The 27,618-nt window shown below is 36.0% G+C and overlaps 3 protein-coding genes across 22 annotated transcripts; 2 read left to right on the top strand and 1 right to left on the bottom strand.

Annotated features, from left to right (window-relative positions):
* Positions 1–4,082: 4,082 nt before the first annotated feature.
* LOC107406076 (OVARIAN TUMOR DOMAIN-containing deubiquitinating enzyme 4) lies at positions 4,083–19,846 on the top strand. Of its 7 annotated transcripts, XM_048465983.2 has the most exons (9): positions 16,082–16,309; positions 16,500–16,514; positions 16,849–16,919; positions 17,023–17,249; positions 17,573–18,169; positions 18,306–18,427; positions 18,778–18,818; positions 19,192–19,290; positions 19,549–19,846. In XM_048465983.2, the coding sequence occupies exons 4-9, from the start codon at positions 17,228–17,230 to the stop codon at positions 19,718–19,720; spliced, it is 1,053 nt and encodes a 350-aa protein (XP_048321940.1). In that variant the 5' UTR covers positions 16,082–16,309; positions 16,500–16,514; positions 16,849–16,919; positions 17,023–17,227; the 3' UTR covers positions 19,721–19,846. The 7 variants fall into 7 exon arrangements, with proteins under 7 accessions (XP_048321942.1, XP_048321940.1, XP_048321941.1 ...); XM_048465984.2 differs by lacking the exon at positions 16,500–16,514; XM_016013265.4 differs by lacking the exon at positions 17,023–17,249.
* LOC125419637 (uncharacterized) lies at positions 9,152–15,444 on the bottom strand. Of its 14 annotated transcripts, none has more exons than XM_060812538.1 (10): positions 14,813–15,444; positions 14,527–14,584; positions 13,863–14,197; positions 13,447–13,768; positions 12,781–12,860; positions 12,570–12,631; positions 11,875–11,929; positions 11,626–11,767; positions 11,313–11,487; positions 9,152–11,220 (listed from the first exon to the last, which is right to left on the bottom strand). In XM_060812538.1, the coding sequence occupies exons 9-10, from the start codon at positions 11,313–11,315 to the stop codon at positions 9,472–9,474; spliced, it is 1,752 nt and encodes a 583-aa protein (XP_060668521.1). In that variant the 5' UTR covers positions 11,316–11,487; positions 11,626–11,767; positions 11,875–11,929; positions 12,570–12,631; positions 12,781–12,860; positions 13,447–13,768; positions 13,863–14,197; positions 14,527–14,584; positions 14,813–15,444; the 3' UTR covers positions 9,152–9,471. The 14 variants fall into 14 exon arrangements, 12 of the variants coding, with proteins under 12 accessions (XP_060668521.1, XP_060668527.1, XP_060668531.1 ...); XM_060812544.1 differs by having other exon boundaries at positions 11,313–11,767; positions 13,447–13,629; positions 13,711–13,768; XM_060812548.1 differs by having other exon boundaries at positions 11,313–11,767; positions 13,447–13,629; positions 13,711–13,768; positions 14,154–14,197.
* Positions 19,847–21,537: 1,691 nt separating the features above from the next.
* Positions 21,538–27,404, top strand: LOC107432411 (receptor protein kinase-like protein ZAR1). Its single transcript, XM_048465977.2, has 2 exons — positions 21,538–23,187; positions 26,385–27,404. Exons 1-2 carry the CDS (start codon positions 21,855–21,857, stop codon positions 27,020–27,022), a joined length of 1,971 nt encoding a protein of 656 aa, XP_048321934.2. The 5' UTR covers positions 21,538–21,854; the 3' UTR covers positions 27,023–27,404.
* Positions 27,405–27,618: the final 214 nt, after the last annotated feature.

Here is a 27,618-nt window from a genome sequence, read left to right as displayed (position 1 = left end):
GCCGGTGAAGTCCGCGGCGGCGACTTGAAATTTTCCGGCGATTCTCGACGTTTCCGACCAACCCAGCCCGACCCATACCTCTATTCCACCATTTTCGACCCCTCTGAGTCCAAATATGACCTCCAATCTCAAAAATTCGAAGCGGTTTGTGAGATACGAGGAATTGAAAACCGACCGAAGCTTTCCGGCCACCTCCGGCGAAATTGGGGTCGATGGAGACCAGATTTGTAATCCTCGTCGCTCAAGCTTCGATTCGGTATATTATTCGACTATTTTGGATAACGTTTGTGTTTGACCCCCCGGGTACCGGGTATTATTTATCCGAATAAAATATTAATTTATTTGACTGTCTGTGAATTTTATTCTAGGAGCACCGGTGAGTCGTGGAATTGATCCCATGGTGGATCATGGTTTAATTGCGTGCTCCAGGTGAGTGACCCACCTTTGAAAATGTTTTTGGGGTAATTAATTGTATTTATGTGCTGTTAAATTTGTACCTGAAATTATGCTCATGTGGTGGAATTTAAATATAGTCGGAAAAAAAATATTATTTTATATATATATTTTTACCCATTGATACTAAACGAAATTTTGGGTTACTAAGAATTTTCCGAGTATTATTTTATTGTGGTTTAATTTATTTATCGTGCATGAGCAAAGTATATTTCAATAATAATCGTACGTGGTATTAAGTATTATTTTTCGGGCATAATTGGGTTAAATATTTTATGAAAATATTTGTTTAAATTGTATAAATTATGCCCGCAGTATTTTAATTGTTGCACCTCGTGTTACGAGAAAATTATGGTTTATTTGTTATTGATGTTTTCGTACCGGATTGTGAAAAGGAAATATGTGGGATGGTATTTTGTGAAAATTTGGTATATTTCCCACGGTAATTTTGGAAAAACGGTACGGTTGGTTTAATAATTATTTTAGACGCATTCACACAGTATTGGTGTTCTGGTATATGTATATGTGGTTCAGCGCGCAAGTATTATTATTTCACCCGTGAGTTGCCATTGGACCGTGGGTAGGCAAGTCTTATATAGTGCACACAGCCCCCCCCTCCTTGGCCGGGATGATGGTTTCAGCAGCGGTACTGTCGGGACGCCGAAGTGCCGTTTGCAAGTTTCTCTCTTTAATCTCCCCGCCAGTCGGTGCTCAGGACGCTGGGTATCGGAGGGCATCACTGGTATATGGTGTGGTGCGTCAAGTACAAATTTTTCGGATAGAAATTTCAAACCCCAAAGAGTACAAAATTATTTATTATAATTTATTGCAGTTTATTTATATTTGGGGTATTTATTTATTTAATTGTTGTTTATTAAATTATTTGGTTCCTTGGTTTTCGGGAAGTACGAATATCGGGTTTTGTGAAAATGTTTTAAAAGGGGAACATTTCCAACAGAGTGAATACTGAGGGTTTTGAGAGAAATTGTTACCTCAATTGTTTATTTATTTATTTATGTAATTGTTCGGTATTGCTTAATTAAATTCCTTTATTTTTTTTATATTATTAATATTAAAGGTGTTCAGTAGATAGGGTCACTTACTGAGATGATTAACATCTCACACTCTTAAATTCTGTTCCTCTAGGTCCAGGTTGGAGATGTTGATTGTCCGGGGCGAGCCCAACATCTCAGTTCGTTGCCGAAGGTTCAAGAAGTAATTCTTCCCTTTTTCCTCTCTATCCTGTATTGCTTCTTATCTGTCATTGTATTAATTCCACATTTGTTGTATAATGCTCTGTATACTGTATTGGACACGTAGTTATCATTTATGCACTGGGTTGCTGCTGTTATTATTTGAAGTGCTATAAATTTGTGGAAACAAATTGTAGTAATGTGGGAGGAATAAGGGGATGAATTTTTGAAGTGTGTTTTCAGTGCAGAAAATTTTTGGTTAGTCCTACCCTTAGGGGAGGTTCTGCCGGATTTTCCGTTGGAAGGTTCGGTGGTATTTTCCTGGGATCAGGGCTTGCCTAGGGTTCCGGGGAAGGAATTCTGGACGGGTCCTGACACAAACCATACAATAGATGGTTTGACTAACAAAAAAATTTATATTATCATAATTACCAAAAATTTGTATTATCATAATTTCTACACAAAACCACCAATAAACCCACTTCCTTTCTACACAAAATGACTAATAGAATATATTTGTATTGTATTCTATTTTCGCTCTATTACCTTCAATGCCCATTAAAAAGACCTCAGATTTTCTTCTCGTTGAAGCAAGCAACCAAAGAAGCAAGGCTTACCATAATTATTCATTCCAATCCATATCCCAAGTGGCATATCAAATGCAGTCAAGCAATGAGTGGTATCAAACACCATTGCATCACCAAATATCTTATATGACTTGATAGAAGATGCATATGACCAAACAATGTTCTATAGTTGCTTGTATCCTGCCAGCAAGCACACATATATATATATATATATAAACATATATGATCATTTAGAAAAACTTTTACAACTTCATTTAAACACAGACGTCGAAGCAGAATTACAAGGACCTTTACCTGATTCCAAATTGGTTCACCAGGAGGTCCAATGACTGTGGTTTTGCTGTTCTTTTTGCTACGTATGACTTGGTCCCCTAGGCTTAAAATAACGTATGGATCAATCTTGTCTGGAAAGAAAGTTCAAAACTAAAACTTCAAGAGGAACTAACAAGAGATATTTGGGTGAATATTAACCAGATATGTACATAAATATCAATGCAATCCAGTCAAGAATAATATGATGCAAAATTTCGAACAAACCACAAATCAATTAAAAATCTAAAAGGAGCAAACATATCAATGACTAAAAGCAGCTAAATTTCACTAATACATAAAGCATAATGGAATTATCTTGTGGAATACATCTAGATAAAAGCATATAGTTGTTAGCATAGAAGAAAAAATATGAAATGGTTTTCGGTTTTCATCTCCTAAATGCAGGATGGAAGCATAAAAAGGAAAAAGAAATGGATGCAACTGTTGTCCATTATCCTCATTGGAAAGAGAAAAACAATATGATCCCACAAAATGGTTAAAAAAGAACCTTCATTCTTGCAAATTAGCATTTTCATAATTTTGCAAGACATATAATAGCAAATGTAATAGATCAACAAAATGTCTATTAAAGAGAGGACTTGCATATGGTAATTTCAATTTAAAAATGCACATTCCACTATCTAGGAAAGAAAATTTTGAGCCAAACTGTTAAGAATAGTCGAAATGAACAAATATATAAAATAAAAACACATAATTTAATTCCTATTTATAGCAATCAAATACTCATTTCCAGTCAGGGGAAAATAAACACAAAAAAACAAAAACAAAAACAACAGCAAGAACATTTGGCAATTTATTGGAAGCAAAAAAAAAAAAAAAAGTCTTACCCACCAGAAGCAAGCCAGATGAAAGTTGCTTCAAGAATACAACTCTCTTCCCTTTAAATCTCCCAGCCAACATAATCAACACCGTCCCTGGTGTATTACTCGTCCTGAAAAGTTCACAGACCCAATTAACAAAACAACGAAAGCCAAATAACATGTAGCCAAAACGCATTAAATACATTATTAAAAAAAAAAAACTTTTCGGAATTGAACCTGAGCTTGGTGGGCTTGTGCTTGCGCTTGTTGACAAGCAGTTTCTTGACGTCATCAGTGGGGTAGAACTTAGGAGGTTTCTGAGGTGGGTTCTCTGCGGCAGGCTTCGGATCCTGGCGAGGGAAAACGTCGCTTTTTTTTGCCTTGATAGCCCAAAGTCCTCTCTTGTGGTACATTTTAGACCTTGAATACTTGGTGACCGGAGAGATAAAACGGGGCTATTTGGCAAAAGGGCAACTAAGTGAAGAAAGCTTGATGAATGAGAAAAGATGAGCCAGCTTTGGAGGAAAGGCGATGACGGAGAAGAAAAAAATCGGGTGAAAAAAATCGGGCAACTTCGCGTGGGTAATGCTTCAGGATAGAGCCCAAAAATAAAGGGCAGCCCATTTCACCTAAGGAGGAAACAAAACGGCAGCGTTGGGGCTTACACGTGTATAAAATCCAAAACGCCATCATTTCCGTACAGCTTGAGCAAGAAACGGCGGAGGACAGGTGAGCGAGAGAAACAACTATAGTCTATCTGTAAGCAACTTCACGGACACAAATCTTAATCCCGGAAGCTTTGAGAAAATCCACAGGCCAAACAAATATCCATTGCCTCTCTCTGTAATTTGCTGGGGCTCTCATTGTTTTTGGTGGGTTTGTTGGATATAGAACACGAACGTGGTCTTGCGGCAGGTATTCTTTACTTCCCATGCTCTTCTTTCATCGTCCAGAATCTGCATAATAATAAACTTTCTTCCTAAGTTATTTATTTGCCCCTTTTTTTTTTTTTTTTGTGTGTAATCTTTTTCTGGGTTCTTGGCCATTTCTCCAAACTTATTCTCTGTGTGGGTCTCTGTCTCTGTCTCTGTTTCGTCATTCTAGTTGGACTCAAATCAGGTTTGGCAGTTTTCCTGACCCTCTTCTATTCCTACATGAATGATTTTATAAATTTCTGTGAAACCACTTTGCATTATATATATATATATATATATATTTTTTTTTTTTTGGGTTTTGGTCTTTTCAAGTTCTAATTGGGTGATTGAAGCGTTGTTAATTGTTGCTATATTGGATGCTGAAAGATTGCTCCATTTGGGTTAAATTTTGAAGCGTATTTTTTTCACTTTAAGCAGCCAAGGCAGTCAAGTTATTGCTAATGGATCATTCATTGGTGCAGGTGACCTTTTAGACTTTTAACCTTCTAAGACCGGGGCATAAAAGATTTCTTTTCTGGTTTTCTATGAAGTTGAACTAGGTTTGTGTATGTTTTTATGAGATTGTGCAGGAGTCTTTTTGGCATTGTTTGCTAGGTCTATGCAGAGGGTGAAGAAACTTGATAAATTTGAGAAGATGATATGATCTTCCAATATTCAAGTGTATAAAAAAAAATTTATTTTTATTCCATTTCAAAAATGTAATTTTATCCAACAATATAGTATAATATTTTACTTATAGATCCATTGTAGATATACCCATAATCTTTTATCCAACAAATATAATGTTTTACTTATAGATCCATAGTAGATATACCCATAATCTTTTATCCAACAAATAAATGATTGAATTGAGAATGGCTTCATAACCAATTTTTTTTCTGGGAAAATAAATGATTTGAGTTGAGAATGGCTTCATAACCAATTTTTTAGTGGGAAATTGCTTTTCAGTGCAAGAGAAGGAAGATGGCATTTTCACATCACTATGTATATTGACCCACATCGACACTACAAACCATCCACTTATTTGACTTGTTCTTATTTTTTCTCTCTCCTTTGTCGTCAGTTCCTTTCTCTTTTTTCTTTAACAGATTGATAATAGAAATTGCTCGTTAGACATAAAGACCTAGTTCTAGATGTATTACCGGTAAACGCTGAAGAATCAAATTGAAATTTAAGCAATAATTCAAGAGTAATCTAGTACGTACAATAACTAGAGAAAGGATACAGAGCATGCAAGGCTTATGGTTTTTGATATAAAATGGCAGAATAAAAGAATGAAATACAAACTACATCTATATATTACTTTGCTTTGGGGCCTTCGCCACTTGGGCGCTTCGCCTCTATTTTCATTTTTGAATTAGAAAGAATGGGGCCTTACTTATTCTGTTCAGGGAGGATGAAAGACAAAGGAAGGGATCAGGGGGCTTTATGATTGGAGAAAGAGTCCAATCATTCCAATTTTGGAAGGAAAGCTTTTGCATGGCCACGGGACGTTCCACCACGCTTCTACACCAATTAAGGATCAACTCTTCATTCTTCATCGCCCATCCTTGCACCAAACACACAGAAAATGTGCCTTGAAAGCGATGGAAGTTGTAGGGGTGAAAGGGTTACCAACAATTGCCAAATATGCAATTTGAGGCATATGATTATCTGACAGTTACCCTCACAAAGCTTGCGACTGCATTCAGCTCTAACATGCTCAAACAAATTTTTGTTTTGTTTAAAATATAACAGGATATGTAAGTAATTTTTTTTTATTTTAAGGTTAAAATAGATATTGAGGGGTAGAAAAAAAAAGATATCAAATGAGGGGGCAAAAATCGTTAACCTCCTCCCTATGAGGGTATTGGGCCAAATGCCCCTTTTTTATCTCCTTCACCTTTAGCTCAGCAAAAGCATCAGGATCATCAGCAAGCCCCAATGGGTCAAAGCTACCACCTGGGCATAGTGGATCCGTAACCTCACCGAGAGGCCCACTAGCAATTCTGTAGCCCTCCACTGCACCCATTAAGATAAGGGGAATTTGGCCCAATACCCTCATAAGACCGAGGTTAATGATTTTTGCCCCCTCACTTGATATCTTTTTTGTTCTACCCTTCAATATCCATTGTAACCTTCAAACAAAAAAACATTACTTACATATCCTATTATATTTTAAACCAAACAAAAATCAACTTTTTCTAAACGTCTTTACACGAACACACAAATACAAAAAACCAAACAAACGGCTTTACACGAACACACAAATACACGAAAATCCCAAAATTTCATAAAAGTGTCTCAAATTTTGCAAAAAAATTAGATGACTGTTCACCCTCGGTAATTCCCGAGGAAATCGTCGGTAACCAACAAATACCCTCTGGAAAAATTACCGACGGTTTCGTCTGTAATTCCCGAGGATGTACAGTCCATAACATTTTACCAATTTTTTGGGCTCCACAAGTCCCATAACGTGTGTTGAATGCAAAAACATGGCAAATAGGGATTCTAAAATTATGCTAAGTAGAGAAAATCCCAAAATTTCATAAAAGTGTATCAAATTTTGCAAAAACTTTGGATGACTGTTCACCCTCGGTAATTCCCAAGGAAATCGTAGGTAACCAACACATACCCTCTGAAAAAATTACCGACGGTTTCGTCAGTAATTCCCGAGGGTGTACAGTCCATAACATTTTACCAATTTTTTGGACCCCACAAGTCCCATAACGTGTGTTGAATGCAAAAACATGGCAAATAGGGATTCTAAAATTATGCTAAGTAGAGAAAATCCCAAAATTTCATAAAAGTGTATCAAATTTTGCAAAAAATTTGGATGACTGTTCACCCTTGGTAATTTCCGAGGAAATCGTCGGTAACCAACACATACCCTCTGGAAAAATTACCGACGGTTTCGTCGGTAATTCCCGAAGGTGTACAGTCCATAACATTTTACCAATTTTTTAGGCCCCACAAGTCCTATAACGTGTGTTGAATGCAAAAACATACAAAATAGGGATTCTAAAATTATACTAAGGAGAGAAAATCCCAAAATTTCATAAAAGTGTCTCAAATTTTGCAAAAAAATTGGATGACTGTTCACCCTCGGTAATTCCCGAGGAAATCGTCGGTAACGAACACATACCCTCTGGAAAAATTACCAACGGTTTCATCGGTAATTCCCGAGGGTGTACAGTCCATAACATTTTACCAATTTTTTGGGCCCCACAAGTCCCATAACGTGTGTTGAATGCAGAAACATGGCAAATAGGGATTCTAAAATTATACTAAGTAGAGAAAATCCCAAAATTTCATAAAAGTGTATCAAATTTTACAAAAAGAATTGGATGACTGTTCACCCTCGGTAATTCCCGAGGAAATCGTTGGTAACCAACACATACCCTCTGGAAAAAGTACCGATGGTTTCGTTGGTAATTACCGAGAGTGTACAGTCCATCATATTTTACAAGTTTTTTGGGCCCCACAAGTCCCATAACATGTGTTGAATGCAAAAACATGCAAAATAGGGATTCTAAAATTATGCTAAGGAGAGAAAATCCCAAAATTTCCTAAACGTGTCTCAAATTTTGCAAAAAAATATGATGACTGTTCACCCTCGGTAAATACCGATGAAACCGTCGGTAATTTTTCCAGAGGGTATGTGGTTGGTTACCGACGATTTCCTCGAGAATTACCGAGGGGGTACAGTCATCCAATGTTTTTGTAAAATTTGAGACACGTTTATGAAATTTTGGGATTTTCTCTCCTTAGCATAATTTTAGAATCCCTATTTTGCATGTTTTTGCATTCAATACACGTTATGGGACTTGTGAGGTCCAAAAAACATGTAAAATGTGATGGACTGTACACCCTCGGTAATTACCGACGAAACCGTCGGTACTTTTTCCAGAGGGTATGTGTTGGTTACCAACGATTTCCTCGGGAATTACTGAGGGAATACAGTCATCCAATTTTTTTGCAAAATTTGAGAACTTTTTAAGCAATTTTGGGATTTTCTCTCCTTAGGATAATTTTAGAATCTATGTTTTTCATTTTTTTGCATTCAACACACGTTATGGGACTTGTGGGGCCCAAAAAAATTGGTAAAATGTGATTGACTATACACCCTCGGTAATTACCGACGAAACCGTCGGTAATTTTTCCAGAGGGTATGTGTTGGTTACCGACGATTTCCTCGGGAATTACCGAGGGTGAACAGTTATCCAAATTTTTTGCAAAATTTGATACACTTTTATGGAATTTTGGGATTTTCTCTACTTAGCATAACTTTAGAATCCATATTTGCCATGTTTTTGCATTCAACACACGTTATGGGACTTGTGGGGCCCAAAAAATTGGTAAAATGTGATGGACTGTACACCCTCGGGAATTACCGACAAAACCGTCGGTAATTTTTCCCAGAGGGTATTTGTTGGTTACCGACGATTTCCTCGAGAATTACCGAGGGTGAACAGTCATCCTATTTTTTTAGAAAATTTGAGAACTTTTTAAGCAATTTTGGGATTTTCTCTCCTTAGGATTATTTTAGAATCCATATTTTTTATTTTTTTTGCATTCAACACACCTTAGCGGACTTGTGGGGCCCAAAAAATTGATAAAATGTGATTGCCATAGGGTTTCGGTAATTACCGACGAAACCTTCGGTAATTTTTGAATCAAAAACAAATTGAACATTTTCATTTTTTAATGCCGTTGGATCACTTACTTTGCCAGAATTTATCATTAATAATGCTACATTTAGCATGTTATTGGTTGGAACACACATGATTGAAGTTGCCGGATGGAATTGTTGTGAGTCTTTTACGACGGTGTACAAATGTCAATTACTGATGATGCATTGGTCATTACCATTAGGCAGTAATATCATCCATGCAATAGTAAGAAACATACAAACAACTGAACCAAAAACTGAAGACGGAATGATATGTTATTAAAACAATACGACAGATGAATTTGACAATAAAAGAACACATAAAGCCAACGTCTATTACGCCAAAACACACGTTACGCGGTTGACCAACTAATTGCATTCCTGACTACATTTCATACACACGCATACCACATAACATGGCCTCATTGTCTGAATATAGCATCATGCGATTGATGGGCGTTCGTTTCAGTGGTGCTGTTGGTTGTTAGTGCTATTAAGAGGTACGGCGGCGGAGCATGATCAGCTGCTGTGACCAACCTGTTTGCACCTCCCGCATCTATATTGATGACGCTCCTCTCCTTGAGATTGAATCCTCTTCTTTCTCGGTCTTCCTGACTGTTTGCCAATTTGAGGTGGAAGTACAACCTGGTTTATGACATCATCTGGAGCATGCCACTGACTTTTAAGTGGATATATGGTTTCCGAATATGCATCACGGAGTGAGTCAACTGAGTAATGCACCGAGCAAAGGAAATATGGAGAGATATGTTGATGCTTACATGCTGCAATTGCATGGACACAAGGAAATCCATCAATGTCAAATTCCTTGCATGAGCACGTCTTATTTTCTAAGTTAACAACTCCAACGAACATGCCATGGCCAACAACTTGAAACTCATATAAGTTCATTGGCATAACACATAAGCCTCTGCCATTATTTGAGCGGTCCTGCATGATTTTTTCCAACCAATTAGTAACAGGAGTTTGCATTGCAGCAGTGTTAGTTCGACGTTCATACCACCACCTTTGCAAGACATCACGAATGTGATCTAGTAATGGCAAAACAGGTTTATCCCTAGCATCAATAAGCACAGAGTTCATGCTCTCTGCAATGTTAGTTGTCATTATGTTGTATCTATTGCCCGGAAAATGTGATCTAGCCCATTTTGAAGGACTTGCATCCTTGAGATATTGTACAGCTTCAATACTAACCCCTGCTAAAAGCTGCATGGCCTTATCAAAATCCTCAACAATATATGCTCTAGCTGCATCATTAAAAGTTGATATAATCGCGTTGACATTACCTTTAAACTTCTTAGCACGTAAATTTGTACCAAGATGATATGTGCAGTGGCCATGGTGATTATTAGGGAAAACTGTACATATTGCTTTTGCAATGCTCTTGTGTCTATCCGATATAAAAGCTATATTCGGATCATCTCCAAACGCTTCTTTAAAGCTCTCAAAAAACCACGTGTAAGCCGCATCCGTCTCCCCAGGGCCTATTCCATAAGCAAGTGGATAAATTTGATTGTTCGCATCCAAACATGATGCAATATATAACAAACCTCTATATCTATTCTTCAGTGTAGTTCCATCGACAGCTGTGACTCTCCGCATATGCTGGAACCCTCTAATGCTAGCTCCAAGTGCCATGAAAAAATATAAAAATCTGTTTTGATCATCAATTTCAATTCGAGTAAACGTGCCCGGATTTTTGCTCTTCAAAACGTGACTCCATAAAGGAAGTTTTGCATATGAATCTTCTGGCGTGCCCCATAAACCTGATAATGCAACTTCCTTAACGGCCCATGCTTTGTTGTAGATTATGTTTACTCCGTAATTAGAGCGAATCTCATGCACGATATCTCGAGGTTTGTATTGCCTTGAAATCCCATCAAACATTGGCTGGATGATGTCTCCGATAACTGAACTTGTTGCTTGACGATGATCCCTTTTCATGATATTTAAAGAGCAAATATGCTCATCCTTGAAGGCCCTAATCATGAAGGCCTCTGTATTATCACCATGTAGTTTGGTAGCACGCATTCGCCACATGCAATTGTTGTTTGCACATACAACCTCATATCGGACTCTATCCGACTTCTTGACCTTGAATTCAAAATTTCTCCTTAGTGCATAAAGACTAATCTTCTTCTGTAGCGCATTCTTACTCGCAAAGATTTGGTTGATTCGAATGATTTCATGGGCATTGACGGATGAGAAGCGATGGTTAACCCTAAGTTCAGCCATGGTTGCGGTAGAACCCTGTCGAATGTCCAAATGGTTTTCGGTACAAGGAGAGGCAAGCACATCATCATTCACATTATCAATTGGACTACTACCATAAGGAGACTCACCATGTCGACTATCACCAGCTGAAAGTCCCGAATGTTGGGTCTAACAAATGTTCGTAACCCATCAATGTCAAAATCTCGAACACCAACTCGCACCACAATTGGTATAATGCCAACTTTAGTGACAGCACTAAAAGCATACGGGGCACCTCCACTATAACGGAGACTAATTTGATACCTGGATGAAATCAAACGAAATGTTTGCGGTTAGTTACAATATTTAGTATACAAGTTTCAAATAAAATAATTAAATACCTAGAGTGTCCATAAAGAAGTATAAAGGTTCAAATATAACAATTGAGACAATAGCTCATACCCAGTAATAATAGAGGAAAGTAGTAAAATACACTTGCCTTCATGAACATTAAGGTAAGACCCAATTTCGTGGCCTGTACCATGCCAATAATCAAGACCATTTTTCTATAGTGGAACTCAAGCAAGAATGTTTAGGGCATTACCTGTAGGAAAATGAACATGTACCTTCCTATCACACAAACTTACAAGAATATAGTCAATACATTTCACTTAAAATGAAATACATAATTTAAAAAATAAAATAAAATACCATTGGTTCCATTAGGAAATTGAGCATTCCCAAGTGCAATAGGACCCTTGAGGACCTGCAAAATAAAGCAAACAAAATTACTTTGCAAGACTCAAAAAAATATAATAATAATAATGATAATAAAAAGGAAAAACAAAATAGATTAGCACTTACTGCACTTACTGCAGTATAGCATTTTCAACTATATCACTTTTTAACAAGAACATTTGAAAGTAGTTAATAAAGTAGGAATTAACATATCCATGTCAAAGTTCATTTTAAAAGTGGACAACCCTTTATTTCTCTTGATATATTGGAATTTGTTATGCATCGAATGTCATGCTAGCTTTTGAAAGTGGTTGCTAAAGTAGGAATTAGCATATCCATGTCAAAGTTCATTTGAAATTGGAAAACACTTTATTTATCTTTATATGGTGAAATTTGCCATGCTTGCAATCATTCCATCATTATTTGATTAGTGTGTATTGAAACTGCACAAGCAGAGCATTGCATGCAAACACATAGAAATATACACAAGCTGTGTACTGACAAATTGTCTGATACGGTTTATGTCCTTTTACATTCCTCTTTCAGGAAATATTTAGGCCATAATACATCTCAACTGGTATCTCAATCAAATGTTAGATGTTGCATAACAACCTAAAAAAACCAAAAAAAAAAAAAAAAAAAAAACGAAAAACAAAAAATGAACTTACAATTGCTTTTTCTTAGTCACTTCGTCTCCCTCCAAGAAGTAACCAGAAACCCCATATATCTCCTACATCCGTATATGCACTAAAAGCTTAGACATCTTTTTTTTTTTTTTTTTTTTTAGTTTTATTGTTTTCATAAAAAGCTTTTCCTCAAAAAAGGGTATATTGACTACTTGTCCAAGAAATAAACAGATGAACAAGTTTCACGGATTACCTGCTTATCCAACCAGACAAGATATTGCACCACTGCAACGCCATCTCGAATGTGTGCTTTTTTCAAACCTTCCAACTCCACTGGGTTCCAAGTTTTTAAATTATCAGTTGTAAATAAGATAAGGAAAAATCTGAATTCAAACTAAATAAATTGATTGCAAAAAATGTATTCATTCCAAGATATCAAATTGCAAACAGAAAATTAAACGTGACATGTTTTTACTGGAAAATGAACAAAAGTCAAATCTTTGGATAAAATCACAGGTTTAATTATATCAAGTTTTTAAATATTTTAAATTTCCTCGTTGTAAAGGGTTGTCTAACTATTTGAGGGCTATCTCTAATTTGCATTGCCACCTTGTCTTTTAAAAGGCAAGGTATAAAGTTCAATAAAGCATCTAGGATAAGAAGTAACCATCCCTTGAAAAGAACAAACTTGTAAGAACTGCCAAATTTAAAAATAACTTCTTGTCTTCTACAACAAACTTGTAAGAACTGCCAAATTTAAAAATAACTTCTTGTCTTCTACATATTGTCTCAAAAATATGAAATGGACATTTTACATATTACATATTGACATATGTCCAACTGTACGCACCAATCAAAATATGTATCTTAAATATGAACAGAAATCCATGACAAGAAATACATGGCAAGTTTAACATACCTATCAAAACATGCTCTATAGTATGCACCAATTTAAGGTCCACTCAAGGGTTTCAGTCAATATCAAACGACGGCACTTTCCCTTTGAACCAGATTTGACAGTTGGACCAGCACCAGGGACCCATTTTGAGATTGGAAATGCAAGTACTCCCTTGTTAAGCATTCCGATCAAGTAGTTCTCCTTCTGCATCAATTGCATCACCACATCATGAGCAGAAAGATCCTTAACCACACAAAGCTGTTGCAAACTTTGTAGCTGGACAACCTTTTCAAGAATCGCTGTCCATGGCATGGTTTGAATTTTATTATCTATAATATCAAGACTGCAAGAAAAAATCTTGGTCATTGTCCTAAAAAAATGATACATTCAGTATAATCACCACCAAATATTGCTGCATATCAAATTTTGAGTCATACCTATTGTAATAGAAATGACGGATTCCAAGAGTTACTCTTCCTATTAATCATTTTAGAAATTGATTCCTAAAGATATATATATATATATATTCCTTTTTCCAAAAAGAATGTTTATACGAAGCAAAAAGGGAGCATAGGACAAGACAAGCTCGCTTAGTTCAACATTTGATAACCCAAACCCACAGAAGGCATCTGCAATACTTTTTTGTGAAGCTTCCCAAATGCAAGCAAACATATCAAAACTCTCAAATTTTCACTAGCTATTTGACAGTACCACAGGGAAGAACCCACCCAACCAAATGCAAATCTTGTTGTTGATGCCTTGTCTGGCAAGCCTGCATCATCCATTAACACATTCGAAAGAGTCAGTACAAAGAGTAATAACACCTTGGCCTGAAACTCAAAACATTTAAAATTATGTATATAGCATCTAAGAAATTATTAAAAAAATCTAGAGTGATTTCCTAACACAAACAGAGGTCCTTCATTATGACCAAAGATGAACACAAAATTTGGACAAAGGTATTGAGAAATTAATTATAATTATTATTGTTCAGAAGTTTGTTCTTTCTTCTCTAAACTTTTTTTTTTTTTAACCCCTTCATGTCATGACTATTTAAGAACCTTCTAATGCATTTTACCAATATCTACTCGGCATGGTTACCTTTTTAGGGGGATATATTCGGGTTCTCCAACAAAGGGCTTCTGATTCCTCCCTCAGTCTGCAATATTGAAGACAGATTTTCTGATGAGTACTTAAAGAAAGCAATAGAACAAGATAAATTTCCTTGCTTATGGAATTTATTAATCTGGCACTAATTATAGTTGCATACAGACTTGATACTACATCATAATTACTGCAACAATTGAAAGGCTGCATATACTAACAAATTTTCTACCCAAAAAATGATGGAAAGCGACAAAATGAAAGGAGGTTCAGGACCACTCACTCATTCTCATCTCTGGTGCTGCTAGTGTAGGTGTTAGAGCAGCTACAAGGAACACTTCAATTGTTGGCACTTAAAAATTTTCCAGAATATGACTTCCGTGGTTGAGACATGCAAATCATTTGAGAGGTCTCTGACGTACCCAGCTTCTTCTGAAGCCTTAACAATCTAGAAAAACAGTTTGGCTGATTCTCTAGTTCGCGGAAACATAAAACAAGGGTTGAAGAAACACCAAAGGAACAAAAAGAAATAACAACGAGAAGGTTGAAAAAGGATATTAAATTAAATTTTTGAGTAATGTAATGTTTTTTTTTCTTAAAAAAACAAAAGGTAGATGAAACAAAAAGACGATGGAGAGGGGTTTGGGCTATTGGGTATTGGATTGCGTGGAAGAAAAAGGAATTTTTTGTAACGAGTTGGCAACGCAATACCCTAATTCTTTTAAAATTCTCTTTCTTCACAATACCCTAATTCCGAATTCTGAACTATCAAATTGAACAGGTATGTATGGAATTTTAGTGACCTGAGAGATAAAACCAGGTTGTTTGGTAAAAAGGCAACTAAGTGAAGAAATTTTCATGAATGAGAAGAGGTGAGCCAACTTTGGGAGAAATGTGATGAAAGAGAAGAGAAAAGCCGATGAAGGAAAAAAAAATGAAAAAAAAAAACAGATAAAAATATTTAATTTTGATATAAGGATATTTTAGAATTATTGAAAAATAGAAGAGTAAAATAAAAAAAAAAAAAAAAAAAGGGGTATATTCAGTTAAAGCCCTGCCCATAAGGGCAAAGGGCCAAATTCCCCTTATAAAAACCATAATTATCGTATCACAAGTAGCAATAGTGGGTATGGACCGTGGGCTGGGCTGCAAGTGCAACGGTGGGTCTGAGTAAAAGAGAAATCTCAGTTGATCGAATAGTCCAACAATATCCAAATTTCGGCTCCCACTCCATTAAGGCCCATAATTGATCTACAAGAATTTTGACTGATAAATTGTACTTGTCCCTGAAATTATTAATTAGTATTTTTCTTCTTTTTTTTTTTTTTTTTGGTGACATATAAATTAGTATCTCATTATAATATTTTTCTTAAAATTTAAATATTTTTTTATTGCTAGTAATTGTACTTTTTTATACTGCGTGTCGGAAAAAAAAAACTTCGCGTGGGTAATGCTTCAGGATAGAGCCCAAAAATAAAGGGCAGCCCATTTCACCTAAGGAGGAAACAAAACGGCAGCGTTGGGGCTTACACGTGTATAAAATCCAAAACGTCATCATTTCCGTACAGCTTGAGCAAGAAACGGCGGAGGACAGGTGAGCGAGAGAAACAACTATAGTCTATCTGTAAGCAACTTCACGGACACAAATCTTAATCCCGGAAGCTTTGAGAAAATCCACAGGCCAAACAAATATTCATTGCCTCTTTCTGTAATTTGCTGGGGCTCTCATTGTTTTTGGGGGGTTTGTTGGATATAGAACACGAAGGTGGTCTTGCGTCAGGTATTCTTTACTTCCCATGCTCTTCTTTCATCGTCCAGAATCTGCATAATAATAAACTTTCTTCCTAAGTTATTTATTTGCCCCTTTTTTTTTTTTTTTTTGTGTGTAATCTTTTTCTGGGTTCTTGGCCATTTCTCCAAACTTATTCTCTGTGTGGGTCTCTGTCTCTGTCTCTGTTTCGTCATTCTAGTTGGACTCAAATCAGGTTTGGCAGTTTTCCTGACCCTCTTCTATTCCTACATGAATGATTTTATAAATTTCTGTGAAACCACTTTGCAAATTTTTTATTTTTTTATTTTTTATTTTTTTATTTTTTTTTGGGTTTTGGTCTTTTCAAGTTCTAATTGGGTGATTGAAGCGTTGTTAATTTTTGCTATATTGGATGCTGAAAGATTGCTCCATTTGGGTTAAATTTTGGGTGTAATGGTGGGCGAATCTAGAAAAAATCTGTGAGGAATTACTCTGGTGATAAGTTTGGATCTTTATCTGGTAATGCTTGTAAATTTCATTGCAAAGATACCTACTATTCATGTATACAGGGAATTTTGCGGCTTTCTTGATAAAAGCTGGGGTCTTTCAAGTTCCACCTGGCTTTTGTTGTTCATGCTGGGTAAAAGTTTTTTTTGACAAGCAATGGTTTCCTTTGTTTCCATTAATTTATATAATGAGTAAATCAAAGTCTTAACATGTTGTTTTTTCCTGGTTTTGATCAGTTTTGAGTAGTTGCTGGTAATCACAATTGAATTTTGTTCAATTACTGCAAGGTCTACTTGATAACAGAACGTGTGGAGACTGACCATTTTAATTTTAGACCTGATAAGATCAATCAAACAGCTTGTATGAAGTTATGAACGGGAGAGGAGAGGACGTGTAAAAATGACTTATTTCAATGGAAAATGCTAGGTGCTCCATAATTTTATGAAGAATTTTTTCCATAGAGGTCTGAATCTCCATGATGCTCTTGTACTAGCACCTCCAACTAAAACAGCTCTATAGAAGAATAACCATATACCTCTTTGTAGAAACACACTGTAAACATACTGACACACATTATTTTAACGGAGATACATACATATGTACTTTGTTATGCATGTTATCTGTCTGATATGTACAATTAGAAGGCCTATCTCTGTGTATATATTGCTTTAAAATGGAAAGTAAATACCTCCTATGTACAAAGAGAAGGTGCTATTTCAGAAAATATTGAACGAAAATGTGTCAATGATCACGCATCTCCAATTGATGTATTCTTTTGTGCTCCAGGCTATGCCAATATGATTGCTTGCCCTCCCATTAGCACATGTGCAAAGAGTGTTGTCTACATAAGGAGCAATATTCAAACACAGATGGGCAGCAAGATCTGCACTGTGATGTCTCGAGGATCATCCAGGTCATGTTGCTTCTGCGTGTATCCTAGGAATTCAAGCACAAAATATGCTTCTCTATCTCTCTCCAAGAATTGTTCATCTGTTATTGGCCAAACATTCCGCGGAAACTTTGTAAGCTCTTGTTTCTCGAAGGAAAGAAGAAGCCAACAGTTTTTATCAGTTAAGAGTTTAGTAAATGCTGGAGGGAGAAGACATCTTAAAATTTCATTGACAAGCCAGGGTATGAGCATGAGATTTTTTGTTCCCAAACAAGGAAAGGTTCCTAAAATCAATATTAATGCAGGACCAGTATCTTGGTCAGTAGGATGTTCCTCTGCTGGTTTAATTTCTGGGTTATCGATCTGTTGTTCAAGTTCTAACCCACTATATGCTGAAGCAATGTTGGAAGCGAAGGATGAAGAAGATGACTGTGATTTATCATATGTTAAATTCTTCAATGGAAAGAAAGTCTACACTGACTATTCCATTATTGGTGAGCAGTACATCTTATCTTGTCTGGTCTTCATGCTATCATTTGATGATAGTTGATGATTATTTCTTTTTGCTGGCATTTAAGTATCTTTATTAAACTACTTCCATATAATTAAAACATGCTGCATGCTTGATAGGGATACCTGGAGATGGAAGATGCTTGTTCCGCTCTGTAGCTCATGCAGCTTGTTTACGATCTGGGAAGCCAGCTCCAAGTGAGAGCCTCCAGAGAGAACTAGCTGATGACTTAAGATCTAGAGTATGTTTTTATGCAGACTTGTAAAACTTCGTCATGATAATAACAAGTCTGAAGTTCCTTTTATCAGAATACATAATGATAAAAAGAAAAAGGAAAATATAAAGAAGGCATGTATTCCTTATGGTTGCTCTATTTAAGACCCAAGACTCGATTGACTTGCCTTTATTCAATTTTCTTTCAGTCCTCTTTATTAGTAACATTTAATTGTGATAAAACATTGCTTTACTTCACCTTTTTTACCTCCAAAACCAAAGCCAAGGCCTAGGACCTTTACCTTTGTTTAACTTGGTCGTAAATTACCTGCATTTATGCATAGGGCCCCTAATATATTGGCTTTATAATTGTTTCAGGTTGCAGATGAGTTTATCAAAAGGAGGAAAGAGACGGAATGGTAAGTTTTCTAGATTGTGCTTGAAAACTACTCTGTTAACATTTTTATGCATGTTTCCTTCAATTGTGGACGATATCTATCATCTATGTTGCTAGAAGTATTGTCATTCATCTTAAAGTTAAAGATTAGCGAAGTGATCATTTAATCATAAAAGCTGATTTCAATGGACTTATCTCATTTGACCTAAAAATGAATTGAATTTGCGTACTTTGCTCCAATAGACTATGCCTATGAAACAGAAAAGGGATTATTGGCTATGTTCTCATGGAAATTGACAAACGTCTACCATATGATGAGATCATTTTACCATTTGTCTTCTAGTTTGAATTTCTTGCTTGATTGAATTGTATTTGATGACTTTACTATGTTGCAGGTTTGTGGAAGGTGATTTTGACATGTATGTTTCACAAATTAGGAAACCACATGTATGGGGAGGTGAGCCTGAATTGTTCATTGCTTCACATGTTCTCCAGTAAGTCCTTTATATCTCCCTCTCTGACAAGGAACCATGATATTCTTGTTGAGTGGTTGTAGTATCTGCTTGAGAATGACCACCTGTAAATCTAAAAACATAAATTTACTAAAATTGCGTAGCCAGATTAAATGTGGGAAGAGAACTTGCTCATGATAAAAATTCCTCCATTAAAGTTTTGTTTTTTTTTTTTTTTTTTTTTTTTCCAGAAGCTTTTATTTGTAGAATTGTTTTGATGTGGCCTTTTGATGACTGTAGGATGCCAATCACTGTCTACATGTACGATAGAAATGCTGATGGTTTGATATCCATCGCTGAGTATGGCCAAGAATATGGCAAGGAAAATCCAATTAGAGTTCTTTATTATGGTTACGGTCATTATGATGCATTGCAGATTCCTGGAAAGAAGGGCAGTAGATCAAGACTGTAACATAATATAGAACAAATAGGAAAATGAATAAAGTTTTTTTACATTATAGTATTACATATTTGTATCCTTAATTGTAACAAAACACTCGATTAAATGAAGGTTTCACCCTATGCATTTTTTTTTTTTTTTTTTTATTGTGTAAGTTCTGCTAAAAAAACATAAATAGATTGTCAGACTAAAGTCTATTTTCGTTTCTAGTTTCCGGTTGACGTCACGTGATTACATGTAATGCTTTAGTTTGTCTAGGCTTTGGTCTCAGAATCACCCAGATTCCAGGAAGTTGGATCTGGGTTTTGTGGAGTTTTTGTCTCAGTTGCTGGTGCAATGATTTTATGCTGGCCATTTTGGATATAGAAAGACTAGTTGACAATGCATTGTCTGGTGTCTGGCGTGCCTTATCATGGTCCTCCTATTGTAAACCAGTGGAATAACCTTAATGGGGTAGCTCAGTTGTGGTCGAATTGGTCCTCTCCTACGTTTTTCCTTTTTGTTGAACCCAATCGGAGTAGTGCTCTGGAGCACTGGTGTTCTACAAGTGGTCTCTGAGTTTCTACTTCTTTAATTTCCCTATTCACCATCCACCACTGTTCTCTAATTTCTGTCCCTTCCTCACCATTTGAATATCTCTCCAGTCTGTTTCTCTGTTTATTTATGTTTTTAATGAATAATTCGACCGACCTGTTTATTTTTATTTTCTTACAATCTTAAAAATAAGATGCAAAAGTGAAAGTGCATGGTAGTTTTTTTTTTTTTTTTTTTTGGCTAAAGGTCCGTGACTAATATATGAAGAGAGTGAAGCCCAATATATTTTGTATCAGGGACTGAATGAATGACACCAAACATTGAACTGTGAAAAGCATTGGACACGAGCTTCGAATTGCAAAACACCAATCAAAATCATAGTTTGTTTTCTTCTAGGGCTGGGCTTCAACACTCCCCTGTCACCATCAATTTGAATCCTTGTAAAGTTGCACAAATGCCCTTTCATTGGTGGAGCCTGAAAAAGTAAACTCATGATCCTGTGCCCTTTGCTCAGTGATTTCCTGACACACTCAAGCACTTACTGAAAATTACAACTCTGTGCCTCACTCTTGCCCTTTTCTTTTCTACTCAAATCTCCCACACGTTCCACAGCTTTCCTATCATCTTTGCATTTTGAAGCTCTTTTTTCTCTTGGAATGTATGACTCAGAAAGTTCAAAATGTAACATCGCAAATGATTTTGTAAAAATTAATCATAAGAAAATGATAAATTTGAATTCCTTAATTTGAATTTTTTTTTTTTATGTATTTCTTTGAAAATATAGATATACTTTTTTTTTCTTCTTATTTTTAATTGCTTTTAGCAAATTATTTTTCGTGTGACATATTATATATGGTACCAAACAAAAATTATATATATATATTGTACAAGATGCATATTTTAATAAAATGAAAAGCACGGATATATTAATTTATATTCAAACTTAGTGGGGTTTTTACCCGCATAAAAAGAAATTCAAACTTAGTGGGGCTTTTCATTTTTTGGACAAAAAAACAAATTGGTTTTACAACGGTCCAAATGGCACCAAAAAAAAAAAAATGTTTAAGATCTCAGATTTGGATAACAAAAATAAAATAAAATAGAAACTACGCAGCAGAAAATCCTTATCATAGAAAAGAATTTTTTTGTTTTTGCCGGGTCTGGAAAAGAGTTTTAATGACATTATATTAAAAAGAAAGTAGCAAGTTGTTATATTAATTTGGGTATTATACTGTAAGAGAAATTTTAATTTTTAATGGCTGGTGCGGAAGTTCTACTGTAGAATTTCAATTTATTTCATATATATATATATATATATATATCATGTGTGATAATTTTATAAGTAAAATAATAACAAAATGTTTTTTAAATGTGTGAATTACGAGGTGTAGAGGCTACTACACTGGTAAGAGAAATTCAAACTACATGGACACGTTGACAGTTGCCACCTCGAGAAGTTCACTACTCTAGTTCAAATTTCATCTTCTTCTTCTTCAAACCACTCTGCACTTTCGTGCTTCCTCTGCAACTTCTCGTTGCTGAACCTACCACCAAATGAATGTATAGGATTAGGAAAGTGCCATTGTTGAAAATCCAAGCTAACTAACAAAAAATGTTCATTCCATCTCCGACTATTTTTATTTCCTTCTTCATCTTCGCATTCGCTCCTGGTCTATTGTCAGCTCTCAGCCCCGATGGACTCTCACTCCTCGCTCTCAAAGCCGCCATTGAAAGCGACCCAGACGGCGTTTTGGATTCATGGTTGGAGTCCGATTCCACCCCGTGTCATTGGCCTGGCGTTGTTTGCACTCACGGCCGAGTCACCGAGCTCTACCTCCCCAGTAAGCGCTTCACCGGCTACATTCCTTCCGAACTCGGCCTCCTCGACTCGGTCAGACGACTCAGTCTCGCTAACAACAACTTCTCCAAAACCATCCCTGCTCACATCTTCAGCGCTACCAGTCTCGTCGCTCTGGACCTCTCTCACAACTGTCTTTCCGGCCCAATTCCGGCCCAAATCAAAGATCTCAAAGCGCTTAGGCAGCTCGATTTATCTTCCAACCTCCTCAACGGCTCTCTCCCCGAAGCTCTCGGCGAGCTCGAAGGCCTCGTCGGAACCCTCAACTTGTCGTACAACAGGTTCTCCGGCGGAGTTCCCGCCTCGTACGGACAACTCCCGGTGCTGGTAAGCTTGGATCTCCGGCACAACAATCTTACCGGAAAAATCCCTCAGGTTGGGTCGCTGGTTAACCAGGGTCCCACAGCATTCTCGGGAAATCCCAGTCTCTGTGGATTTCCATTGGAGACTGCGTGTCCAGAAGCTCAGGATCCTAGCCTTTCCAAACACGCTCCTGCTGAAAACCCTCAGAAGCCTTCGAACCCTAACCCTAGTTCCCCAAATCGCGGTGACGAAGAGCGAGAAGAAGAAGAGAGCGGTGTGTCGGTGACCGTACCGATTATCTCCGGCATTTCGGTAGTGATCGGGGCCGTCTTTCTCTCGGTGTGGCTATTTCGGAGGAAATGGAGATGGAATGCTGGCGAGGGCAAAACGGGAAAGAAGAAAGTTAAAAGCGATGTTGACGAAGAGGAAGGGCAAAAGGGGAAATTCGTGGTGATGGACGAAGGGTTTAATTTGGAATTAGAAGATTTGTTGAGGGCATCGGCTTACGTGGTGGGAAAAAGTAGGAGTGGAATAGTGTACAGGGTGGTGGCTGGGAGTGGGACAGGGAAAGTATCAGGTGTGCCGGCAACAGTGGTGGCCGTCAGGCGGTTAAGTGAAGGTGATGCCACATGGCGGTTCAAGGAGTTTGAATCTGAGGTAGAGGCCATCGGTAGGGTCCACCACCCTAACATCGTGCGGTTGAGAGCCTATTACTATGCAAATGATGAGAAACTAGTGGTTAGTGATTTCATTCGCAATGGCAGCTTGTACACCGCACTTCATGGTAACATTCTTTTTCTTTCCTTTGTCGATTTTGTTTTCAAATATTTTCAGTTGATTGAGACTTAGTTAAATTTTGCAAAAAAACAAAAAAGATATTTGATGGTGCATTTACATAAAAATCCCCGATTTTGCTAAAAAAGAAATATATATATATATATATATATTTCTAATGTTTGATTATTGATGTTTTAAAATGTGCCACCTAACAGGGGCGGAGCCAGGATGTTGATAGTAGTAGGGTCAACAGTAAATGGAAATTACGATAATAGATGTTAATATTTAACATTATATTAAAAAACAGTATAATTTAATTTTATCAGAATAAAATTAAATGGAATATATATGTAAAAAAAAAAATTATGATAACATTTCAACTCAATCATATATCAACTCATATATATATATATATATATTTATTTATTGAAGAAAATCATTAAAAAATATTAATTGTTTATCAAAATAGATCCCTTCGCTATTTCAAGTCTTCAATTTTTTTTTATTAAACTGTGATAAAATAAAATATACACGATTGTAGTTCTACAAAAAAAATTAAAAATAGTTATAAATAGTGAATATTAATAAGTAGAACACAAACAATTCATCCTATGTTATTCACTTCTAAAAAAACCAACAATATTAAAATAGAGTTACATAAATTTCTTGTGTATTTTGATTTGTTGTTGTATTTTTTTATTGTAAATAATATATATGTATATATTTTGGTGATATATTATAGATTTTTTTTTTTTTTTGGCTTAAAAGAATTATATAGATTTTATAGAATGTCAACATGGTGAAAGAAATATATATATATATATATATATATGTAGTTAACTTAGATTAGGCTACCAGATTATAAATTGCAAACTATTTAAAGTAATACTTTAATGTCAAGAAGTTAATTGGAATATCCACAAAGGAAATAATGATAAAGACTTACTAAAATGAATAAAATTTTCAAAATAGCAAAAAATAGGGACGGAAGAAAGATATGAATCATACTTTTGGGGTGCCATATAAGGTCAGTTGATAGATAAAAATTTAAAAACTACCTAAGATGTAAATATTTTTTACCAGGGGCGTGGGGGTCCATGGCCGCCCCTACCACGTAGATTGTTCAACAAAAAGTTGGACTTATATACTTTGTAGCACCATTTAGATGCAAAAGTGATAACATTAAAGAATGTTTAGGATTTGGGCGGCTTAAATTTACAGCAAGTGGTCGCTTCCTTTAATTTTTTTTTTTTTTTAAATAATGATAATTAAATGCTACTTAGTTTGATCCATAGACTTTATATCCTTGTAATATGGAGAACACACATATGCACCCCACACCAAAAAAAATGAACGGATTCAAAATCGGTGCGGGGTATCTTTATGGAACAAGAACCAAACAGGAAAGAAAATGCCACATTTTCATAAAAGCGCATGCATGTGTTATGTGGTTTCTCTTCAATATATCTCGCTTTTTGGTTTTCATGATTATCCAAAATTCCTTTAGCGTGTGTTGTTTTTGTTGTTATTCGGGTTAGAAATAACAAAAAGGTTCCACTTCCACAGTAATGTCATCATCATTCGTTTGACAATTATACCATCCTTCATAATTAAAGGCACATCTCAAATATATTCCCAGTTTTGTTCTATCCATGGCAGCCAACCATCTAATATTTGAAAAATCTCCCACTTTTATAGTCATGGGTACATTATGAATTCTGTACTGTGTGCTCAAGCACCATTGCTCAAAATTAGTCCTAAAGTTGAAGGATTAATAAGATAAAACTGGAGTCCTCTGTTCTTTGTGCTTTGTGCATTTTACATTGTTGATAGTTGGGAAGTTGATGACCTATCATTTAATTTTTTCATTGATTTCTTCATAATTTTCATGACAGCCAATAATTTTGACATGGAATGTTTGTAACTTGTAAGCTAGGCTGTTAAATTATCATGGAAGTGTAACATGTTCATTGTTCCGTACAATCGTCCCAAAGAAACTGGAAGACTTTTTTTTTTTTTCTTCTTGCTTTCTTTTTGGTGATGGAGAAGGAACTATGTAGACTTTAATTTTCGATTAACTTGATAAAATATTTGAATCATTGATCTGATGAACCCAAGTTTTATAGCAGATAGATGTCATTTTAATTTACAGCTCATTCCATGTGGGCTGCGTATCTTACCTTTGAGTTGACCTTTATTTGTTATTAAAATTTTCTGTAGTATTTGATACGAGTCCATATCCTTGCAAACATGTATGTGTTAATCTTTAGAAATTCTGTGAGCTGATATGACATTTTTTTTGTCTTGTTTTTTGTAAGACTTTAATAGCTTCATTTTAATGATTTTGGTCCATGCTACCCATGATGCTATATTACATGTTTGTCCCCCTTAGTGATTAACCAAAATGTCAATATTCATAATTTTATTTGCAGTGATAGCATGTGGTTTTGAGGAAATAGTAAAAACTTGCTTATTTTTTTTATTTTTGAGCATCTTTTAAGTGACAAATATAATTAAAAGCTTGCTCTTGTTTTGGGCCCTCTTGGGTGTTAGTGCTTGAGCTGAAACTCTTGCAGAGCATTTTGTCCCCATATTGACTCATTAATAATTTGAATCTGGCACAATTGTGGCATATTTTTTTTGTTTTCGTTCCCATCCAGTTTTGCATGTTACCTGACATTTTAATTAATTCTTCAAAGGACATATCTGCATGCTCATTCCAATTTTCAAAATCCGCTATTCACAGTTGGTATCGTAGATCTATGACAGCACTCTCATATATAAACAGAGGCTCAAATATAATTAATGATCTTAATGATGGTGACTGACATATGTGTTTCGTATTCCATGCAAATCCCATTCATTGGCCACATCAACTAAATTGGACCACTGGAACAAAGTTGCCCTTGCCATTATGAATCCAAACTACTTTCCACTAGGTCTATTGCATGTTAATTTTTACCTTAGAAATATACAGATTTAATTTTAGTTGATGGGAAACTAGGTGTTGTTCGTCATATAATTGTAGCGTCACTTTAGATGAAGGGAAAATCAGAGTCTATTACAATACTTGTTTGATGCAGGTTTACTTGCAATTTCTGTCTGGGTTGTGTGAAATTTCTTGGTAGTTTGCAATGGAATTGATTAATGTGAATATGTTATAACTAAGTATCACTTTACTACGTGGACAATTAATTACTGCAGGGGTACCTTCCAATTCTTTACCACCATTGTCATGGGCAACAAGGTTGAAAATTGCTCAAGGAGCTGCTAGGGGTCTGATGTACTTGCACGAGTGCAGTCCTCGAAAATATGTTCATGGCAACATAAAATCAACTAAAATCCTCCTTGACGAAGATCTCCAACCTTACATATCTGGTTTCGGACTAACACGTCTCATATCAGGGTCTTCGAAATTTGCTACTTCAGCATCCAGAAAGCAGAACACAAACTTTTCCTTAGTAAACTCTGGTGTGAAAATTTCATCTCCATCAACAATCTACTTGGCACCTGAGGCTAGGCTTCCTGGAAGCAAGTTCTCTCAGAAATGTGATGTATATTCTTTTGGCATTGTGCTCTTAGAGATATTAACTGGTAAACTACCAGATGAGGGGCCAGAGAATGATGGCAAGGGACTAGAAAGTCTGGTCCGGAAGGCCTTCAAAGAGGAACGGCCATTGTCTGAGATTATAGACCCAGCACTGATGCATGAGGTCCATGCAAAGAAGCAAGTTGTTGCAGCCTTTCATATTGCCCTCAATTGCACGGAACTTGACCCGGAAGTTCGTCCGAGGATGAGGACAGTGTCTGAGAGTCTTGATCGTATCAAATCACATGGATAAAAAGAAAACTTGGAAAATGATGTAAAGTAGGAGTGTTTGGATATATGTTTTTGTTAGGTGCATTGTTGTAAGGAAATGATTATCTGAAGGGGTTAGGATAGATCTGCCTTCTATAAGAGTATTGCATGGTTGAACAATTCCGGATAGGCAACTCTTCGATAGGATTGATTTTGACTTGTTTTAGTTTTCTTTGCCTAAAATTTCATCATGTAGTTGCAGCACCTACTTCTAGTGTTGTTGAAATTTCATGCGCCTCTATTTTAACTATATATCCATCTTCTTTGAAATGTGAACTGAAATCAAGATTCACACTGTAAAAACTTGTTAAGCTCCGTCCTGAGCAATCATATCAGGGTGTATGTGTTTTTTTGGGTGCTGATAAGATTTGATTAATTTTGTTTTTTTGGGTGCTGATAAGATTTGATTAATTTTGTTAATAGTTGGTGAAAATGTCCAGTCGTCATACCAAACGCTCAGGAGGGATTACCTACTTCGGAAGGAAAGAGTAAAATAATGTCAAATAGTGGTTGAAGAAAGTACTACTCAAGATTAAAGGTCCATTTTCATATTATTCATATTAGTTGGAAACCTGAAAC

This window comes from Ziziphus jujuba, chromosome 11, assembly GCF_031755915.1.
Source record: "Ziziphus jujuba cultivar Dongzao chromosome 11, ASM3175591v1".
NCBI lineage: Eukaryota > Viridiplantae > Streptophyta > Magnoliopsida > Rosales > Rhamnaceae > Ziziphus > Ziziphus jujuba.
Note: the sequence above shows the minus strand (reverse complement) of the source record. Positions and strands in the feature narration are given on the sequence as shown.